Genomic DNA, 22,916 nt, shown 5'->3' with positions numbered 1-22,916 from the left:
TTTGTCGCACAGGCGTGGCGTAGAACGCATTTCTCCGCTCCTTATATTTAGTTTGTTTGGACGCATTATTTGAAATAATTACTGTAATATTTTTTGTAATGTGATATATGTGAAATAAAAGGTGATTAAGAATATAAAAAGATAGATTGAAAAATGTGTTTATGATACAAACAAAATATTATTTAAAATAATTTGAATATCCAAACACTCTCATTAATATATATATAACAATATGCGGATTGGGAGTGGCACTGGGAACCTTTTAAAAACGCATAGCCCGAACCACACCAAGGGCCTGTTTGGCACCCTAGTTTTTTACCAAGTTTTTTAGCTACTAGTTTTTTAACAACTTTTGCTACAGGAACCCCAAAAAACTTTTCAAAGTTTTTTACCTAAACACTTAAAAAATCTATACACAAAAAATTTCTCAAAAATTTTTCTTCCTCCCTCACCCAACCCACCACACCAGACACCGCCTCCACCACCTCTCCCGGCGCCGATCACCTATTCCGGCGCTGCCGATAACCTCAAAATTTTTTTTTGAATTTTTGAGTCCCTCACCCTCAAAAATTTATTATATATATTATATATTTATAATATTATATATTTATATATTTATTTAAACATATTATAAATATTTTATCTTGTTAAACAAATATTTTTACATATTTATATAAATATTATATACCATATAAATTAATATTAATATAAATATGTAATTATACATTTATATAAATATTATATATTATATATTTAATATATATAATACATATTATATATATTACACATTTATGTATATATATTTATGTATATTTATATACAATTATATTATGTATTATGTATAACATAATACATTTAACCATAATATTAACACACAATATTAATTATACATTTATACATAATAATAATACATTTATACATTTGTATTAATTATATTAATTATATTAATACATTTATACATAATATTATATATTTATATATTTATAATATATTCATTTATATATTTATATAATATTCATTTATAATAATATACAATTATTACATTTGTAAATATATTTATATTATGTATTATATATAATATAATACATTTATATATTTTATATAACTATATAAATATATTTATTTATAAATGTATTATAAATGCATAAATATATATAAATATTTAAACAATAAAAATTATAAATTATAAACAATATTAATTATACATTTATACATTTATATTAATTATATTAATACAGTTATACATAATCATCATATATATTTATAAATTATAATTTATACATTTATATAATATTCATCTATAATATATACATTTATATTAATTATACATTTATACATTTATAAATATATGTATATTATGTGTTATATATAATATAATACATTTATATATTTTTATATAAATATATAAATATATTTATTTATAAATGTATTATAAATGCATATAAATATTTAAACAATAAAAATTATAAATTATAAATAATATTAATTATACATTTATACATAATCATCGTATACATTTATAAATTATAATTTATACATTTATATAATATTCATTTATAATTTATATATTTATATTAATTATACATTTATACATTTATAAATATATGTATATTACGTATTATATATAATATAATACATTTATATATTTTTATATAAATATATAAATATATTTATTTCTAAATATTTATAAATGTATTATAAATGCATAAATGTTTAAAAATATAAAAATATAAAAATTATAAATTATAAAATATTCAAAAATATGTTTTAAAAATACCTTTAAAAATAATCCAAAAAACGTCTACAGTAACTTTTCAAAAACTTCTACAAAAAAGTTTTTCACCTTATAAAAACTTCTACAAAATTTTTTCAAAAACTTCTACAGTGCACTACAGTAAAGTTTTAGACAAACTCCCAAAAAACTCAGGTTCCAAACAGGCCCCAAGATAGACTGTAGTGTCGTCCTTTGAAAGTAGGGATAATTTCAAAAACCTCCTTGAGGTTTTTGACAATTTCATTGACCATCCTTAAGCTTTGAAAAATTATATTAACCTTTCCTGAGGTAAAGATTCTAGTAACAAAATCAGTTCAAATAAAAAAAAATACTTTAAAGAGAGAGATAAAATTTTATTTCAAAAATGCCCTTTATGCATGTGTATAAGTTGTATTAATGAAAGACCAAAAACATATTAATAAAAGTAAAGGAAGGCAAGTGCAAATGGTAAAGAACCAGAAATAAATAGCAACTAACTTTCTCTACAAGGTGGATCAACGGCTAGTGCACTGCATTACAACAACTTTTTTTTTTTTGGTCTTTGCCATTATGCATTTAAAGGCAACAAAGAGCATTAAGATGGATCTTATTTTCACTTGAAGCAGCAAAATTTGAGATAGGAAAATAGTGAGAGTGTTTGGATAGAGTATTATTTGAAATACTATTGAGAATAATTACTGTAACACTTTTTTTAATATGATATATGTGAGATAAAAAGATGGTTGGGAATGTTAAGAGATATGTTGAGAAATGTGTTTATGATACATGTGAAATATTATTTGGCAAAATTGAGCTATTTGTGTGGATCTGTCAAGCTGAGGGTGCTATATAGGTGCAGAAACTATGGTCTCATCAAACTAAGGGACGAATAATGAAATTCAAATATCATAATTGTAGTCATAAGGCAATTGTGAAGATTTTTTATCTTGAAAAAAAATCAGATAAATTATTGTTTGGTGTATCAATTTATGAGAGTGAATCAAAATTTGGTTTATCAATTGGCACCATTTTGTAATTGCAAGCTATTGTGATTAAAGAAATTCCTAATTGCTATTTTCCAAACACTCAAAAAACCTCAAGGCCTTGTTTGGTAGACAAGTTTTTTGCCAAGTTTATCTGCTACAAATTTTTAAAAAACTTTAGCTACAATAAACTCAAAAAACTTTTCAAAATTTTAAATTATACACTTCAAAATATTAAAAAAAATACACTTCAATTTTTTTAAAAAAAAACTTCTACAATAAGTTACAATAAAGGCCCCGTTTGACAAGTGAATTTTTTGAGTGTTTGTCTAAAACTTTACTATAGTTTACTGTAGAAGTTTTTTAAAATTTTTTTGAAGTGTGTAAATTTTTGAATATTTTGAAATGTATAATTTAAAATTTTTAAAATTTTTTTTTGAAATTATTGTAGTTAAAATTTTTAAAAAACTTGTAGTAAATAAATTTGGCAAAAAACTCAAGTGCCAAATACGGCCAAAGTTTTAGATAAATATAAAAAAGAAATTCACTTGCCAAACGGGGCCCATATTGGGAATGGACTATAAGTCAAGAGATTTGATTTCTGTCTTGTAGCCTAACAAGAAACTCTAAGTCTCTTTTGAAATTTTATATTTTGTGAAATTTTTTTGATTTTCTAAAAAAATTATCCTTGCACATTTTTTTATATTTTTTTCTTTTACTTACAATACACACATCAAATCTCAAATAGTGTATGTTTTTTTTAACAAAGATTTCAAAAAAATACACAATTCAAAGTGGGTCGCCACCCGCTAACTCCGCTAGATGAATTGGTTTAAAGCGAACTGAAGCCAGAAAGACGCATGGCAAGTAAAGCAAAGTGCACCGGTGTACCTTTCGGAATGGAAAGAAGCCAAAAAAGTAAAGGAAAAAGCTACTAACATAACACGTCAATCATAGGACACTTTCCTGCTCAAGAGTCAAGATTCTGTGGAAACATCGTACCTCTGAAAGCTCATCCACCAGTGTGCAGTCAGTTACTTCGTCTCCAAGTGATTACTGGACGGTCTTGATTTCTTCTCGTGCTTTTATCCTTTGTCCGGACTCAATGCACTGGATTTAGTACAGTAAAGAAAAGTTCAAAGATGACAAGAAATCGCATGGAAATGCGTGTACATCCATAGATAAATCGCATATGAGCATTGCAAAGAAGGTTTAAAGATGACAGGAAAGTGCAGCCTGTCTCCACTATATATGGATAAGGGGCAGGGACGGTGGACCGTCCTGAGCGGTTAAGGGCCCAGATAAAATGTGATTCAGATCACTAGTTATATATTAATTTTCATAATATGTGTGGAATTCGTAAAATTTTATACTAAAGTTACACGTTATACAAATAAAGTTACGATGTGTGCAATCAAAATTACGTGCTGTTAAAAATGATCAAAATTGCCAGAAACAGTTGCACCTGCAACCGTTCCTGCCCCTTGTCTACTATATATATAAGCGTCCCCATATCTACGTAAATGACTGACAGAATAGATAAAGATTAAGAACATCCACAACGCAGGTGTAATGGCTCCCCGTTACACCGTTCCATGACACGATTTCCCATTGGAGTCGTGTCATGGAGATTACATGAATCATGGATATGATGCATGTAATCCATGATGCTGTGGGACTCATAATCATTTTATTGTAATCCCATTATTATTATTTGTATTTTATTTGATTTAAATTATGTAATATTATGTTATGGAGTTCAACTAATTACATTTCGAATTATTAATTAAGTATGGATTATTATGATATCTTCGCATTTGAGGTATCAAATATTTGTTTAATTTTTTGCATAATTATTTTTGAAAAAATAACAATATATTATTTTTGAGAGATAGAAAAAGATATATTATTCAAACTTAAAAATTAATAATATCATTTTTAGAAAATAAAAAATTCAAAAGGTAAAAAATTTAATGAAAGTTAGTACTTTATTTTTTAAAAGTAACAAAATTATTTTTAAAAATTACTTTTTTATTTATGGGATATGAGTTATGCATTATTAAAATAAATATTTGATTTAATTGTGGATCCATGCTATTACTTTTTGAGAGATAGAAAAAGATATATTATTCAAACTTAAAAATTAATAATATCATTTTTAGAAAATAAAAAATTCAAAAGGTAAAAAATTTAATGAAAGTTAGTACTTTATTTTTTAAAAGTAACAAAATTATTTTTAAAAATTACTTTTTTATTTATGGGATATGAGTTATGCATTATTAAAATAAATATTTGATTTAATTGTGGATCCATGCTATTACACCTTGTGAAGTGTAATCCATTGTGAGTGAAAGTGTAATAAAAGAGAAGAAAGTGTAATACTAATATGGCATGTGAATTACACTTCATAAGATGTAATAGCATTATGGATGCCTAAGGGACCAACATAACCTCGCAAGAATAGACGACTAAGAGGAATCTTTTTAAATCCCTTGACACAGAAATAAAGGAAGAGTTATTCTTTAATCTTTCCGGATTCCTCATCGTACGAAGTCATCAATTACAACCTAGTTACATCTAACTTGCTAGATGTAACATTTTCTTTCTTGGATTGGATCATTGGAGCAGTGGCCAGACTGGCTTTAGTCCAATATACAGATGGATCACTAGTTCATCGGATGCCTGAATTTATAATTATAGTTATGAAATATTTATATTCATGTAAAAGGAATATTTACATGAATTTTTTTAACAAATACCCTACAGAAACTCGTTAACACATTCTATCATGTACATACACACACTAATAATTATTACTTTCTTTTATATTTATATACTTTTTTTAATCAATCTTCCTGTATTTATATGTTTTTCTTAATTAATCTTATATTTCTAAAAAGATAACATCATAAATATATTTTTATAGGACACTCTTTAGACAGAACGCAAAGATACATACTAACACTTGTGATTTTGATGGTTTCTCAGGACTTCATTAACCAAAATTTAGCACTTGCATTACATTAATCACGTACTTTCTTTTGTATTTATATACTTTTTTTTAATCAATCTTCCTGCATTTATATGCTTTTCTTAATTAATCTTATATTTCTAAAAATATAACATTAAAAATATTTTTTAATACGACACCCTTCAGACAGAGCGCAAGGATATATACTAACACTTGGGATTTTGATGGTTTCTCAGGACTTCATTAACCAAAATTTAGCACTTGCATTACATTAATCATGTGATTCATTTTGCTACCCGTGGATTTACATGCATGCGGTAGCGATTTGCATACTTGGAAGAAATACAGATGGTTCAAAAAGACATACATGAGAAAAGAATAGCATATTCTGTTTGTTTCTCCAATCAATTTGTGCTTACAGGAAACTTTCCTGCAAAAATGTTAACACGTTTTCCTTGTACAAGAAAAAGGCATGTCATAAGAGATGTATTATATAATAATTTCTTGCTTCTACAGGAGATGATCAAGTCCAGCATATACATCTTGTTAGCGTAGTCGAATCCCGAGTATAAACCTTGCTCAGGATTCCTTTTGTATTTGTTGGCAACTTTAGTGGCTCACGGCAATCGAGGGTTGAAGGCAAACCTGTCAGCTGAACCACCCAAATTTTCATCTTCACATAATGGATGAACTCGATAACCTACACGTACAATGAAAAGCAAAAACCACATATCCAGAAGCAACTTTGTATTAAAGAGAAAAAATTCAAGCAATCTTGCAGCAGAGAAGTTCAAGGTAGCGTTCGATTGGCAAGCCCCATGGACTCTGCGACTTCTCTAGATGCATATGTATCAGCTTGTTCCTGTAAAATGCAAAGTACATGTGTCAAATAAGACTTGATGATTTCTTCAATGATCAATAGGACATAAGATTGGGCACTAACTCTATCAAATGATTTAACCAGGATATAAATTAGAATAATAGAAACATGAATACACTAGTGCCAAGACGATTTAACATATAATTTTATTGGGCGAGTAGCTTAACATAGCATGGTCAACTTAAAAAGTATTATCAAATAATAAGCCCAGTATGTATCTCTACAACAGTGAGCTGTACTTCATTAGTAATTCGTGATTTGCAAACTCCATAATCAACCAGGGAGAGGCTTCAATAAGACCTACTTCATGAGCTTAACATATATGTTCAGCAGATCGCTGGGATTGGGAGAACGTACCTGAAGGCGATGCAAAAGATGCATCAAGAAAAGATGTACAAATACCTGCATTGAATATCCACTTCTTAGATTCAAGACTTCAGCACAACTAACAATAGAGTTATTTCCGTCAAGAAATCAGGATTTTGAGTCGTATTTAAACATTCCAACCAGATAGAAAAGCAGGACAACTCGAGCATATGGATACCGCCATAGAAACTTTGTGGCCCTCACAGCTCCAGAATCTAAAAGCTTTGCTGCCTTATGAAGCTGCAATAAGCAAAGGAAAAATAAAACTAAGAAGATGAACAAAAAAGGACCAACAATGAAATGGAGGAAAAAAACCATAGTAATCTCACCTGCATGCTTGCCCCAACCATGTGGCGGTGATGCAAGGGAAGAGTCCTGATATTTTGATTTGTCAGTCGATGAGTTGTGTGATGCAATAATAAGTAGCCAAAGCAAAGCGGCCACAGTAATTCATTCTAGCTTCTTAACATGACCACTTATTCAAGTAAATCTAGTTTAGCTGTACTTTCTCTCCTATTTTTACTTTTTCCGATAGGAGAGCAACATGGTAACTGACTAAAAACAAAGTGAAGTTTGGTTAGGATAAAACTTCCAAGACGAACTAAGACTTGTGATCACATAATCATTTATCCTTGACTTCTTAAGAATTAAAATAAACATACTCGAGTGCTTTTATCTCTGTATCTTCCTCCCAAGAGGATGATGCTCGACGAGAAGTTCTATTCCTTTCTGCTTCTACCTACTCCGGAGAATGAACACAATGAAGCCAATAATGTGAAGACATAATAAAAAATTGGCAAAAGAAAATGACTATGTCAGTAGTAAGCAAGAGGCAGACACACACAGCCAAAAAAACAGAAAGGTAAGAATCAGAGCCATATACGGACCTGTGCTTCCTGGAGACGTTTTAATTCCTTCTCCAACTGAAATTCTGCTGCTGCTTTTTCACTAGCCATGGTCTCCAGTTGTGTTTGCTTGTAGTACTGATTCAATAAATGACCATTAGAACTGAGAAATGATACTGTTCTTCAGTCAAATTACACATATAAGAGATGCATGAACAAGTCCAAGTACCAATAAATCAGTTAATTCACGATACCGCTTCTCGAGCTCCATATGTTCCTGTTCAAAGACAACCACAAAATTAAGGGGCATGCCACACAAGCACACATGATCAGCAATAGCTAATGAGGTGAAGTTGAACAAAAAGTACAGACAGCAACTCCCTTTGCAGTATCTCCCTAAAGATGCGAGACTATCAAATTATGATCAATTTTTATGCAACTGTCACAGTGGAGTGGCCTAAATCTGATTGAAATTAGCTGCTTCAATGATTCATTGTGAAAATATCCAAATTTTCTAAATCTTCCACAGTTTTTAGGTAGCACTACAGCCAGACATCACACAAGTTTGGACACTATCGAAACCAACTCTAAATGTCTCGTGGTTCAGACTTTTGTTCCTTTCCAAACACAATAGAAGGCATCCAATCTTGATTACAGTAAATCACCCTACGCTATGAAGAGTGTCACCCAAAGCAAACACATTGTCATGTAACAAGTATATTAACAACTTAGAGCCCATTTGGATTGCAACTTTTTAGAGATCTTGCAGATAAATATACAGAAGTGATGTGAAGTTTATGAGGTAATAAGGTAATTGGCAAATGTATCAAGGGAATATTCCAACATTTTTCCCCAAAAACTCACAATCCAAATGGAACCTTACTCGGAAGCAGTCAATTCATTTAGTGCCAATTCTCCCAAGAGGATGGAATATGGCCTTAACAGTTCATAAAAAGTAAACATGCACAATACATATTACAGGTGATAGTAACCAAGTGGCTTAGCAACTGATTTGGACAGAAAATGGAGCAAAATAATACCAAATTTTGATGTAAACAGCAGCATGTCATAACTACTTATAAGGTTCCGTGCAGAAGACTTCACCATCATAAACCATCTTCCTCATAAATCTTAACAGACAAATCAACTGAAATTAATGGTTTCAAGCATCAAATGCATGAATAGATTTGCAGCCATTAATGCCCATATGTACATGATCCAAAAAAAAATTCTGAACATTTTTTTCACTAATAATGACCTTTACTTCAAAGACTGAGATTATAACAAATGAAAGACAATAAATTGTACGCATTTAAAAGATTTTTTCTTGCTTCAGTAAATAGTCATCTTTGCAAATCTTCGATTCTCGGAGTTGAATAGTGTGTATCCAAACATTTTACAAATCTGCAAGACTCAAAGGCAATTCTTGTACGCCTTCTAACACACATTTCAGGATTTCTCATCCTATTTTATCCTTAGAGAACAACAACCAGCTTAGTCACCTGACGTGAGTAATGCTCAGCATCCCTCTTCATGGAAGCCATTTCAACTCTCATCTTTTGTACCTCAGCCTGCAAGACATCGTAAAAGCAACCTTACATATTGATCTTGAGGAATGAAATTGCAGCGTAAGTGACTAATGTACTAACTAAAAATATTTAAAAGCATCACTCATGGATTATTCAGTTAGCAGAATGACATCCATGAGGGGGTAATATCCATTTTTGGGTTCATTTTTTTCCTGTGCCAATAAAATCCATTTAAATCCCTTATCTGGGGTTGTCTAGGCCAAGCAGGGTGGTGGAATTTTGGGATCGATATGTTAATTGAAGGATCAAAAGAGACCACATTAAACCATGTAAATCACCAATTGTTTCTACGCATAGCTCCTATGGTCCTCACCAATATACTCACACCTCCATTTTCTCCTCTTTTCCCTTAAACCCCTCATCCTGACCATCTGTCACTTCCTTTGCCCCTTTCCCATACCCCATGCTGTCATCACATCCCTTTCCACATTGTTAATCTATCTCATTCCCTGCTGCTATTATTTTGAACAAAAGCAAATTGTTGAGACAAAACAGGAAGGCTGTTAGGCTGCAGAGGTGTTAGTTTGGCACATTAACTTGGCAGGGGAAACGGTTTGAGTTTGAGCTTTGAGTTTCAATAACTTAATGTTAACTTTCTTTCTCTCCGTTTTAGCATTTGCCATGGAAGTCACTTCGCAGAAAATCTTCTCATTATTATTAGCCAAGTACTTTTGCTTGAAATGATTTCAAAACAGTTGAATGGTTGGTTTGAGTTGGTATTGCGGTTAAGCAATGGCAGAATTCATGCGTGACGATGGTGGTTTAATGTGGCACTAATGGTGGCACTGTTTAGTAAGGTTTGGTCCACTTAGGTAAGGAGCTGAAATTGGTAAAAACAACCAGTATGATTCTGAGGTAGGTATAGTGGATATTGATTAGTAACATGAACATGATACTCTCCAATAAATTGCAGACACAATGGACATGGGTTAAATACTGGGTAAATAAAAACCACAAAACCGACTGCAGATTAGACATCATAGGATTACATTTCCTAGCAGTCTTCATGCAAGGTCAATCTTCCAAATATGTCAGCAAATGAGCCTACTTTAAATTATTATTAAACATTATAGTGGAAGAATATCTTGCCTCCGTGGAAGAAAGCTTGCTCTCAGCATCTCTTTGACCTTGACGAGCACGCTCCACCTCTTCTTGCCATGCTTGCATCTTCATGGAAAAATATTCATGCCATTAACAACAAAACTGCTGAAAAACGGATAATACCATCCCCAAACTTTTTATGTGGTTAACAAACTGGCAAATGCAGTACATCTTTTAACTCAAAGTAGAACCATCCACAAGCAACAGCCACATAAAATTGAAAAAAGAATTACAGAACATTAAACATAAAAACCACATTACTTGCTCTGCTTTCTGATGTGAAAAATGTAAATAACAGCATGTTAAAGTTTGGGAGCAAAAGGAATGATGATGGAAATGTCTAGGAAAGCCCAAGTTGCAGAGATACATGTTCCCACGATTAGACCAAAAATCCTTGTACTGGAGACGTTGGAAATTTAATGCGGGTCAGCACTTTAAGAAATCGGTGCCATAATCGTCATTTGTCATATTGAGGAATGGCATTTATATACATTACTCTTTTAACAGTTGCTATCACACATTCAACCATATGCAAGAGCTAGAAAGGCATCGTTCTGAACATAGAACTGTTCTATTTCTTTATTCCTTCTTGTTAACAGGTATCTTGGGAGAAAAACATCGAGTCACATATTATGAGTGAACAACTAGTATTTATAGGAGTACAAACCTAACAAATTATTTACAAGAATACCCTTACTAATTTATTATCTACAAGAATACTCATATTCTCTTAACACTCCCCCTCAAGTTGGAGCATATATATCATAAGCACCCAACTTGTTACAAATGTATTTCACTCTAGAACCCCCTAAACTCTTGGTAAACACATCAGCCAATTAATCTACAGACGATACATGAGATGTCTTGATGACCCCGTCAAGCAATTTCTCTCGAATGAAATGACAATCAACTTCAATATGTTTTGTCCTTTCATAAAATACTGGATTAGACGCAATATGAACAGCCGCCTGATTATCACACACTAAATTCATAGGCTGTTTATGCTCAAACCCAAGTTCCAGTAACATGCTCTTCAACCAAACCAACTCACACACAGCGTGAGCCATAGCACGGTATTCAGATTCTGCACTTGATCTGGATACAACTGTTTGCTTCTTACTCTTCCACGACACTAAATTACCACCAACAAACACACAATATCCTGTAGTCGATTTTCGATCTGAGGCAGAACCAGCCCAATCTGCATCACTATATCCTTCAATATCAGTGTGTCCATGATTTTGATACAGCAACCCTTTTCCAGGAGCACTCTTAAGATACCTGAGAATCCGTATAACAGCATCCCAATGACTAGTACGAGGGGTGTCAAGAAATTGACTTACAACACTCACTGCAAACGAAATGTCAGGTCTCGTTACAGTGAGATAATTTAATTTACCTACAAGTTTTCGATATTGCTTAGGATCATCAAGTAATGCACCTTGATCTCCTGCTAATTTCACATTGGGATCCATAGGAGTATCCACAGGTCGGCAACCTAACATCCCAACTTCACTCAACATATCGAGTACGTATTTTCTTTGACATAAATAAATCCCATATTTAGACCGAACTACCTCAATACCCAGAAAATACTGTAGATGACCTAAATCCTTTGTCTGAAAGTTTGCCTGCAGATTGGATTTAAGTTTCTGGATCCCCACAACATCATCACCTGTAATCACAATGTCATCCACAAACAACTAATAAAATTTTACCAGCATTAGAACGCCGATAAAATACAGAGTGATCTACTCCACATCTTGTCAAACCGAACTCCATGACAACACTACTAAACCTGCCAAACCAAGCCCTCGGAGACTGTTTCAATCCATATAAGGATTTTTTCAAACGACAAACCAACTGCGAATTCTCCCCCTGAACAACAAATCCAGGAGGTTGTTCCATATATACCTCTTCTTCCAAATCTCCATGCAGAAATGCATTTTTCGCATCCAACTGATGCAATGGCCAATTATAAGTTGCTGCCAAAGAGATAAGAAGACGAACAGAGGTAATCTTTGCAACAGGAGAAAACGTTTCTAAGTAGTCTACTCCATACACCTGAGTAAATCCTCTAACTACCAGACGAGCTTTCAATCTATCAATAGAACCATTAGGCTGCACTTTTATTGTGTACACCCATTTACAACCAACAACAGGCTTACCTAAAGGACGAGGGACAAGATCCCAAGTACCATTTTGTTCCAAAGCAGATATCTCTTCTTGCATAGCTAATCTCCAACCAAGATGATTAAGAGCATAGGTAATAGACTTAGGAATGGAGATAGAATCAAGGGAAGCAACAAAAGAAGAATATGACATAGAGAGACGAGAATAAGAAACAAAATTAGAAATAGGATGTGAAGTACAATGTCTCTCACCTTTGCGTAAAGCAATAGGAAGATCTAACTCAGAGGAGAGCGTCATACCTGGATTTGAAGATTGAGAGTTAATTGGTGAAGTGCGTGGCATATCAGGAACTTTCTCAACCATGGAACGACGAGAGTAAACTTGAAGATGAGGACAAGATAATCGAGCTATGGAATCTGATGGACTAGATAACTCAGGTAATAAAGGAGAAGGGACTGGTAAAACAGGAGAGGAAAAAGAGGGACACTGGTCTAACTCACAAGACATACTTTGTTTGATAACATATGGAGTGGATTCAAAGAAAGTAACATCAGCACAAGTAAAAAATCGATTTAAAACTGGACTGTAACATCTATACCCTTTTTGCGCTCGTGCGTATCCTAAGAAAATACACTTAATAGCACGAGAATCTAATTTATCCACCCCGGGAGCAAGCTGATGAATAAAGCACACATCCAAAAATACGAGTAGGCAATTTAAACACAGGTTCATGAGGAAAAAGAATGGAGTGAGGTAATTGACCTCCAAGAATATTAGATGGCATGCGATTAATTAAATAACATGCAGTTAGAACTGCATCACTCCAAAATTGTTTGGGCACATTCATGTGCAACAACAGTGTTCGAGCAATTTCGATTAAATGTCCAATTTTTCTTTCAGCAACTCCATTCTGTTGTGGAGTGTGAGGACAAAAGGACTGATGAATAATACCAGACTTAGTCATAAAGGTATTAAAAGGAGTGAAAAAATATTCTTTCGCATTATCACTGCGAAGTATACGTATAGGCACACCAAATTGATTCTTTATTTCTGTAACAAATGCACAAAAAATGGAATATAATTCTGAGCGATCTTTCATTAAATAAAGCCATGTAACTCTGGAAAAATCATCAACAAAGACTACAAAATATTTAAAACCTAACTTTGAAATGACTCGATTAGGACCCCAAACATCAGAATGAACTAACAAAAAAGGTTCAGAAACCCGTTTATTGACTCTAGGAGCAAAAGAAACACGATGATGCTTTCCTAACTGACAGGACTCACATTCTAACGAAGATAATTGACTCAAAGTAGGAACCAATTTTTCAAATTTTGTAAAGACGGATGACCTAAACGACAGTGAATTTCAAGAGGAGAAACAGTAGCAGGACATGCTATCGGACCATTGAAATTGAGAAAGTAAAGACCATTATGCTCATGCCCTCCACCAATCGTCCTCTTTGTCTTCAAATCCTGAATGACAACAGAATCAGGAGAAAAAGTAACTGTACACTGTAGAAATTTAGTGAGCTTACTAACAGACATTAGATTAAAGGGCAAATTGGGTACGCAAAGAACAGAAGACAGCGGAAGTGATGGATTAATTTCTACAGTGCCTAGTCCTTTAACTTTAGTGGTAGATCCATCAGCTAAAGTAATATGAGAAAAGGGAGTAGACTCTTGAAAATTAGAAAAAATTTTAGAGGCACCTGACATATGATCAGTAGCCCCAGAATCAATAATCCATGAGTCATTACCTTTTTGTACTAAAGAAGCAGAGGGAAGAGATGCGTGATTTGTAGCTTGGTACTGTAGGAATTTAACATAATCTTCCTCAGATATAGTAACAGTCTTCTGGGACCCATGTGCTGAAAAACTCGATTCAATTTGATCAGTAGTAACCGCATTAACAAACCTTTTAACCATGACGAATAGCACGTCAAACCAAAGACAAGATCAAAACTCAAGATGACAGTGATGTGTGAACAGTACGCGTGAACAGTGCCCGTAAAACAGTACCGGTGTAAATAGTGCCCGTGAACAGTACGCGTGAACAGTGCCCGTGAACAGTAACGCGTGAACAGTGCCGCGATGAACAGTGCGGCGTAAACAGTACTTTTGCTAGATGTTTAACCTGAACCCTAGGACTCTTGCTCTGATACCATGTTAACAGGTATCTTGGAAGGAAAACATCTAGTCACATATTATGAGTGACCAACTAGTATTTATAGGAGTACAAACCTAACAAACTATTTACAAGAATATCCTTACTAATTTATTATCTACAAGAATACTCATATTCTCTTAACACTTCTCTTCTTCAACAAATGACATAAATCATAGAAGCACGAAATACATGCAAGAAAACAGGGCATATGATGAACTATGGATGAGCATCTGTTAAATTCCATCAACACTGGATCCATAACTGCAATTTCTCAAACCTGAATGGCTTGATTTGCTTCTTCTGGAGACTTCTTTTGTCCACGGCGAGCACGAGTTTCCATATCTTGTAGTTCTTGATTGAGAGTTGAACATTCAACCTGATTATCAATTGTTAGTGCTGTTATTTTATCAGGAAGACAAAAGCACATGGACATCAGTTCAAAGACATCTTTACTACCTCAAGCAGTGCCACCTTCTGCTCAAGTTCAGCTGCTTTTGTGGCTCTTTCATCTGCAGTCCTCTGAAGAAAGCAAATTGTCAAATTCTAAAGGTTGTAACCATAAGTTTAATTATCACATTAACTATTAAATGTCAGAAGACAGGGAAGATTCAGCTATGAACACAAGAAAATTGCTATTCCAAGATCATCACTAAAAATTCTAATGAATCCAAATCTTTTGATGAGTAGATTATAGTGAAGTTAACGCTTGCTGGTAAAGAATAGAAACAAGGAAAAAGAAATGGCCAAAATACATGATGTGCAGATACTGAGGTTGACGCTCCAGCATTTAGATGTTCTGGGTTCTAATCCCCTTTTCCTTCCCCACTTCTTTAACTAGAGAAAAATTAAGGGGGAAAAAATGATGTGCAGGGCATAATTAAAGCAGCACCTCCACTGTAATGCCAGTATATGTGTTTGAGGTTTAGCAACAATTCAGAAAACCGACCTTAAGCAAACAATCAAATGTTTTCTTCTCTATTTCGATTTTAACTTACAGAATCAAATTTTCAGAAAGACACGTTACTGTATGCTTTCCATGTTTTTACAAATTCTCTGATTTCTTCTCTTTTCCAATCTTAGCTCATGTTTAGAATTGACGATTCCATTAACTATTTTTACTCGTAGCTCTGTTCTAGTAGTTAAATGATTGGTGCATAATTGGTCTGATTCTGTTGGTTCTTGTTTTACTCAGTTGAAATCAAGGGTATGCCCGATAGCTTCTATAAACTGAATGGCTGATCTTGTGTAAACTGAATGCCCAATAGTTGAGGAGACTTCTTCTTTTCCAATCTTAGCTCATGTTTAGAGTTGAGGATTCCATTAACCATTTTTTACTCTTAGCTCTGTTCCAGTAGTTAGATGATTGTTGCATAGTTGGTCAGATTTGACTCTTGTTTTACTCAGTTGAAATCAAGGGTACGCCCAACAGATTGTGTAAACTGAATGGCTTATCATGATAAAAGTAATGGTGCTAAAGGGAGAAAAAATACTTGTATTCTCTTAAATGAATACGGAAATCAGTGTCATAATATTTCAACTCTTCCCAAGTGCCAAAAATGCATAACTTTCAGCATGTGGGATGAATTTGAAAGCAAAACAGTCATGGTAATACAAACAAAATGAGTTAAGCATGAAAAAGAAGATGAACACTCTTTAGTACCTGAATTCTAGCTAATGCTGTTGATGCCTCAATAGCCCGATGTTCCAATTCTACTTCCCTTTCCATAGCCGCCTATTCATTAAGATAAAAGATCAATCAAATTTCAAAAAGATGGCACTCCAAATCCCCACACCTAGGGAGCCAATTACAAAGCAGGAGAAGAAGTAAAATATGAGTATTTTGTTATGAACCATCTTCGTAGCATTATGTGCAGTACGCTCATCTTCAGCTCTTCGTTCTGCAGCAGCCAGCTCTTCCCTTAAGGCCTGAAACAAGAAAATGTTTGTTGCCAACATAAATAATATGCACAAAGCAGCATCATAGCTGCTATCTCCAAGTGCAAGCATGGCATATCACAACCTACTAGATTAACTTACTTGCATCATTCTTGTTTCTGTAAGCTCCCTGTTTCTCATTATAGACTCCATGTTTGCCTGAAAAAGAGTAACAAAGGAATATGGAATCAATGACTATTGAATGCAACAGCGAAGGTTGGAAAATATACATGTATTATCAGAGAAAAACAATAGGGCTGATACTGATGAAAATGAGCTCCAAAAAAGATCATTATTAAGTAAAAGATAGAGCATGTTCTAATGCTGTTCTATATGGATATCAAAAACATCAGAAAATAACTTGTTCCTTCTATCTGTCTTTATTGAAAGGAAATTGGAGAGAAAATAATTAAAAGAAAGACCAACCAAGGACAAAACCCAAAAACCATAAAGACAGGAATTGTAACTGGACAAAACAAGACAGGAATTATTAACTCATTTTGTCTTTCCCCAAAACAGTCATGGAAGATAATTCCTGTCTTTCCCCAACATCCATTCAAGTTACCAACTCCACAAAACCCAAAAACCATAAAAGATAAGAGATAATTAAAAGTGAAAACCAAGACAGGAATTGTAGCCTTTTAGGCATATACCAAGTATAAAAGAAAGAGAAAAACGTTTCAGGCTTATGTTCCCATTTTAAAGAACCCAAAATCAAAGTAATTTGCTATACATAAGCTGCGCAAGGAAAAGTGATTTGCCACACATAAGTGCCAATTTTGGGCAACTCATTGGTCACCATATAGAAACTAAATATTGCAGAAAAGAGGTCTGTGCCTGCTGCACAACCAGGTAAACAGACCTGCAGTGATGCCAAATTTCCTTCAGATAAAGCAGCTTGTCTCTTCAGTCCATCCACAGAATTGACAAGTGCCTCAATTTCAGCATTCTTAGCAGCCAATGCATCAGCCATGTTGGACTCCACCCTGGTAACATCACTTTTGGAGACAGATAAATCTTTTTGAAGATGCTTAATGCGCTCCTCGTATGATCTACTCAGATCTCTCTGGTGCATTAGGAAATCAATAAGTAAAAACAGCTTGTATTTAATGGAATACTGACCGTAAAATTGTGTCTCACCTCTGCAATAAGAAGCTCTTCTAACTGTGCATTTTCAGATTTATACTCTTGAAGACGAGATGAAAGACCAGCACAAATCTGACAATGGTTAGTTAAATCTCAGTTAAGTATTACTGGAGTAATTTAAAACATCAAGCAGAAGTATTTTTCTTGCACTTTTTTAATTACGAACAAGTCAAAATTTCCAGTACATAATCTGATAGAAGTTGCACATGATTGATAATTTGCCATAGCAGTAAAACAATTGTAAAAAGATTTGATAATTGTAACTGAAAGTCAAGAGCAAACAATGCTTCTAATATTATTCTACGATTTTACAACTGAGTGACAAAATGATAATTCTATAACTAGAGCTGTTAAGCCAATCAAGTAGCTCGAAAGCTCGTTAGAGCTCGGCTCGTTAAGGCTCGAGCTCGGCTCGTTAATTTTGGTTAACGAGTCGAGCTCGAGCTCGAAATATGCTCGTTTAGTTAACGAGCCGAGTAATCTCGGCTCGTTTGATACTCGAGTAGCTCGTTAGAGCTCGTTAATGAAGGGTATATTTGTCATTTTAGAAATCAAAATTATATAAATTAAAATTTATAGATTTTTATTAATATTAATTTGCACGAGCTCGAGCTCGAGCTCGTGAAGCTCGACTCGTTTGTGATAAACGAGTCGAGCTCGAGCTCGAGCTCGAGCCACATGTACATTTAACGAGCCGAGTTCGAACACATTTTAAAGCTCGTTTTCTTAACGAGCTCGAGTCGAGCTCGGCTCGAATTAAACTCGAGTCGAGCTCGGCAGCCAAATACTCGGCTCGACTCGGCTCGATTAACAGCTCTATCTATAACCTTACCCGGGCTAACCTTGCTTCTTTGGACTGACCAGTAGAAATTGCATTTTTCAGTAGTCCTTGAGCCTGTAGAATTATAGGACAACATTAACAAAGAGCATGCACAATAAAGATATAGAAAGTCTACTGCCCTAAAAATAAGAAAAATGCCACATTATTTTGCCTATAACTTACTTTACCTCATCAAGTTGCTCTTGTACTTTCTCAGAAGAAATAACAATACTTCGTTCTGGATGCCTCTGTTGATCTGGACCTGATTCAACTTTTAAATCAGATTCCCTAGGCTGAGTTTCAGCGTCACTAATTGCATCTGAACTTGAAATTTGAGATCCATCATTCCCAATATTTGCAGGAAATTTTGATTCTCCCAAAACAGTACTTCGGCTGGACTCAGTTGGGAGATCAGCATGATCAAGGTCACCAGCAGAGAGTGGCGCCGTTCCCTCATCAGCATCTGCAACATTCTTATGTGCTATTTCACCATTGTTATCTGATGCTACAACTTCTATTTGTCCAGTAGCTGCTGCTTCTATGTGACCCGCATCAGTCTTCAAGTCCTCGTTAATAACATTTCCAGGTGAAGGAGTCTCTGCAATGGAGCCAGCTCCCTCGACACCATGTTGATCCTCATTAACAGTTGTTCTAGTAACACTATGCGGACTGACCACACTATTTTCAGCTAATTGGGCAGCCGTATCTTTATCTAATACAGTTTCTGTTTGTGATGTTTCAGGTATACTCTGCTTAATTTCAGTATCAACCATCACTGGAGTTTCATCCGAAGAGACAGGCTTTTTAGTCTGAAATATAATTACACTCAGATAATTGCAGATAGAACTTACTTCTACATTTATACCATCTTATGTCTGAAAATCTCTAACTAAGGTCAGTTCACCGCAATACCTTTGCTTTTGATCTTGTCCTCTGTGGTTGAGATCCTCGTCCATTAGAAGCTTTAAATGTGATAAGAGGCAAAAAAAGAAAAAGCATTAATGATTACATCAACAGCAGTTTTGTTGGTATTTGAGCTAAGTTAAGAATGCTTATAAAGAGGAATAACATCATCAACAACAACCTCAATTTTTTTCTATAGCATAACAGATATGATGCCTAAACAAGGTTATCACAGTTCAAGCAAAATTGTAACACAAAACACAACATGATAGACTGGATGACTAAATATGGTAGCAGTTCAAAGGCCAGACAGCAAGAAATGCCGTTTACAAGAAGCTCTTTCCAAAAGAGCAATCATTAGATCTTTACCTGGTGTCTGAAGATTAAGTTGTTCATCAGGCTTATCCCCAGCAGCAAGCTTTGCCCTCCTATCCACCACTTCAAATAAATCTATGCAAGAAGATTATGAATTATCAATTCTTTGAAATTTCAATTAATTCAAATAGGACATAAATGAAGATACACTTGTTCTGCATGGCCAAATAGGGATCTGTCAAATAGATGACAAATATCGTAAACAAGTTCTTCTCCTATATCTTTCAAGACAATAGATACAATTGGGAATGCCACATCAAAGATGTGGGGTCTACATGAGGAACACTTCTCTTCTGAATACCCAAATATGGATGCCAGGATACTATATAATCTATACTAAAAATTTTTCCTCAACTGTCAAGGGAAAAGATGACTTGATATTGAAAGCATAACATGAACAAGACATTCTTCTTTAGCAAACAATAAGCAGTAAATAAGCACTAAGCCTGGGCTGTGGACAAAGGGAAGAACACATTTCCTGCATATTCTTTTCACCTCTGCAAGAGAAATCCTATTCTTACCCACTACCAGTGCAATCCTGATAAATAGCAACTGCAAATACCTCCTAAACCACGATAGACAAGCAGAAAAAGTCCCAAGAAGAAAATAATATATTCATCCTCTTTCCCGTTATAAAGGAAGATTCACATAAAAGTGTTTGTTGCGCTAGAAAGACTGCATTTGTGTTGGTACACATGTCAATGGACAGAAAGGAAAACTTCCTTAATTCCTAATGCTTTTTATGTCATCGAGTTTGCATGAATTCTTCTTATGATGACATAATAATAAATCTCAGGTCACCTCTTCTTTTGCAAGACTTTACCAGTTCACCTAAAGTCAGCAACAAGTAAACAAATAGGCCTACTGGAGAGGCTTGTACCTCAGGATGGTGCCAGAACTAGCTGGAAATTAAAGCCCAAGCTCATAAAACAAATGAAAAGATTATGCTCAATGCCTCTCACGCCATTCTTCAAATAATTGCATACGGCCAATCTATATTCTTTGTTACATCATTTTCAATAGATTCAGAAAAAAATACCAGAAGAAAACCATGATACAGAAATTTGTTACCAAATGTGAGCTACTTATTAAAAGCCAAAGGTTTAACTTCACGTCTCTTTGTTTTTCAATTAATCATCAACGTTTATTTGTAATGACTGCTGTCAGTCACTTTGTTTCCCATTTTTTCTGTGCTAAGAGAGGATAGAACTGAAGCATACAAAAGAACAGTTTCTTCATTAACAAATAGAGTGTGCTGTATAACATCGGGCAAAGATTGATTAAGCCTATGCATATCTTCAGAGAGTTCCTACAGGAATCTATCCTAGAAGCCAGAGAATTAAAAAACTCAACACCAAACAAGAAAAATTTTAAAACCATTTACAATGAGTTACAGAAAACTAGGTGCACTGATTATCTTGGTCAGTGCTAACTTCTTGATGACATGTCAAACTGACACATCTTTATCTGGCACAAACTTTGGTACTCATCAACCTCTACCCTCTCCACTAGCTAGCATTCCCAAGAGATGTACTTATTGGTCAATATTGAGTATGACCAAATCAATCTAACAGATTTTCCCTTCTTATCCCCTCTACCTAGCAATATTGCTAAGGGAGATCATAAAGATGTAAATTCTCAGCCTATATTTTCCGATTTACCACAAACCCATCTTCCATACACATTTCCTCACACTCATTCAACAAACTTTTACCACATTCTAGCATTCCAAAACTTCAAGCGTGTTACGTTCCTTCAATCTAACTGACATTCACCCAGCACTAAATCCCAAAAAATGTCAATGCAATCTCAGTTTCCAGTCGTGTCATCCTATCAAAATAATCACTCCCAGAAATTCTTAATTTGCAAATTATACTGTCTCATATTTATTCGTCAACTTTCACTAGAATAAAAGACCGTTATAAATCCAAATAACAACTAGAAAACATTCAAGGCACAATAAAATCCATTCTAATCGAAAAAATGTTCCTTTCAAAGCTCAGATACCCAATACTTAGCAACTCGAATAATGATTAATACACAAATCCCAAATGCGCATCCAATTAATAAATTCCATGACGAAAAGCAAAGCATAAAATCGAAATCACAAGCTCTCGTGAACACCAATATTGAGCACTACCAAAACAAACATATTAAGACTAAATTAAAACTAGATTTCCACCTAAAACACACTTCAGATCGCGCCATACAGGTCGCAATGCCTCTAAATCACAATTAAAAGAAGCACTTAAGAAAAATATTAGAGTATATAAATTGAACCTTCAGCGGCTTTGAGCCAGGACGCCATTGAAGAAGAGCTCAAATGCCCTAACGATTGATCATCAACAGCTCAAACGCTTGATGTTGAGAAAAAAAAGGAATCAGTGGTTCGTACCTTATTTCTATTTTTTTTTCTCTCGTTATTCTCCTGAGATGATAGTTTTTAGGGGAACTAAAGAATAACTGAAAAATGCTGATTAAAATTAGGAAAAAAAATCTTATTTGCAAAAAATTGGATCAGAAGTAATTGTCTGTTGAATGAGAAGAGTCGTTAGTTAGGGCGGGTTGGGAGGGAGAGAAGGAAGAAAAAGGAGTGGGGGTGCTGGGTGTAATGCGAGTAGCAAGATCCAGGACTTGTTACGGTGTGATATCGGAATAGAATGATAGAATGTTACTCCGATCAACACCGTTGATTTCATTGCCATCAACTTGAACGATGTAAGTGCACATGGTCCATACTCGTTGGGCTGCTTGGGCTGGATAGAAGAACTTCTTCTTGTGTGACAATTGGGGCTTGGAAGTTTCACAAATTTTACTATAGAGACAGGGAATTCACATTGCTTCGTAGCCCATAATCGGACGTACCCAGATAACATTAAGACACTGATTGACATTTGCCGATACAATTTGTCATACGTCAAGTCAGGATTCTCTATCCAGCCCAAT

The 22,916-nt window shown here is 34.2% G+C and overlaps 1 protein-coding gene across 1 annotated transcript; it reads right to left on the bottom strand.

Moving 5' to 3' along the window:
- Positions 1–6,075: 6,075 nt before the first annotated feature.
- On the bottom strand, positions 6,076–22,510 carry LOC113692800 (golgin candidate 1-like). Its single transcript, XM_027211369.2, has 21 exons — positions 22,251–22,510; positions 19,965–20,045; positions 19,605–19,654; positions 18,881–19,501; positions 18,705–18,767; positions 17,867–17,944; positions 17,589–17,792; positions 16,829–16,885; positions 16,643–16,717; positions 16,452–16,523; positions 15,248–15,310; positions 15,069–15,167; positions 10,477–10,554; positions 9,301–9,369; positions 8,028–8,075; positions 7,841–7,936; positions 7,616–7,692; positions 7,283–7,328; positions 7,095–7,193; positions 6,945–6,989; positions 6,076–6,569 (listed from the first exon to the last, which is right to left on the bottom strand). The coding sequence occupies exons 1-21, from the start codon at positions 22,276–22,278 to the stop codon at positions 6,498–6,500; spliced, it is 2,121 nt and encodes a 706-aa protein (XP_027067170.1). The 5' UTR covers positions 22,279–22,510; the 3' UTR covers positions 6,076–6,497.
- Positions 22,511–22,916: the final 406 nt, after the last annotated feature.

Source organism: Coffea arabica, chromosome 6c (genome assembly GCF_036785885.1).
Source record: "Coffea arabica cultivar ET-39 chromosome 6c, Coffea Arabica ET-39 HiFi, whole genome shotgun sequence".
In the NCBI taxonomy this organism is placed as follows: Eukaryota; Viridiplantae; Streptophyta; class Magnoliopsida; order Gentianales; family Rubiaceae; genus Coffea; species Coffea arabica.
Note: the sequence above shows the minus strand (reverse complement) of the source record. Positions and strands in the feature narration are given on the sequence as shown.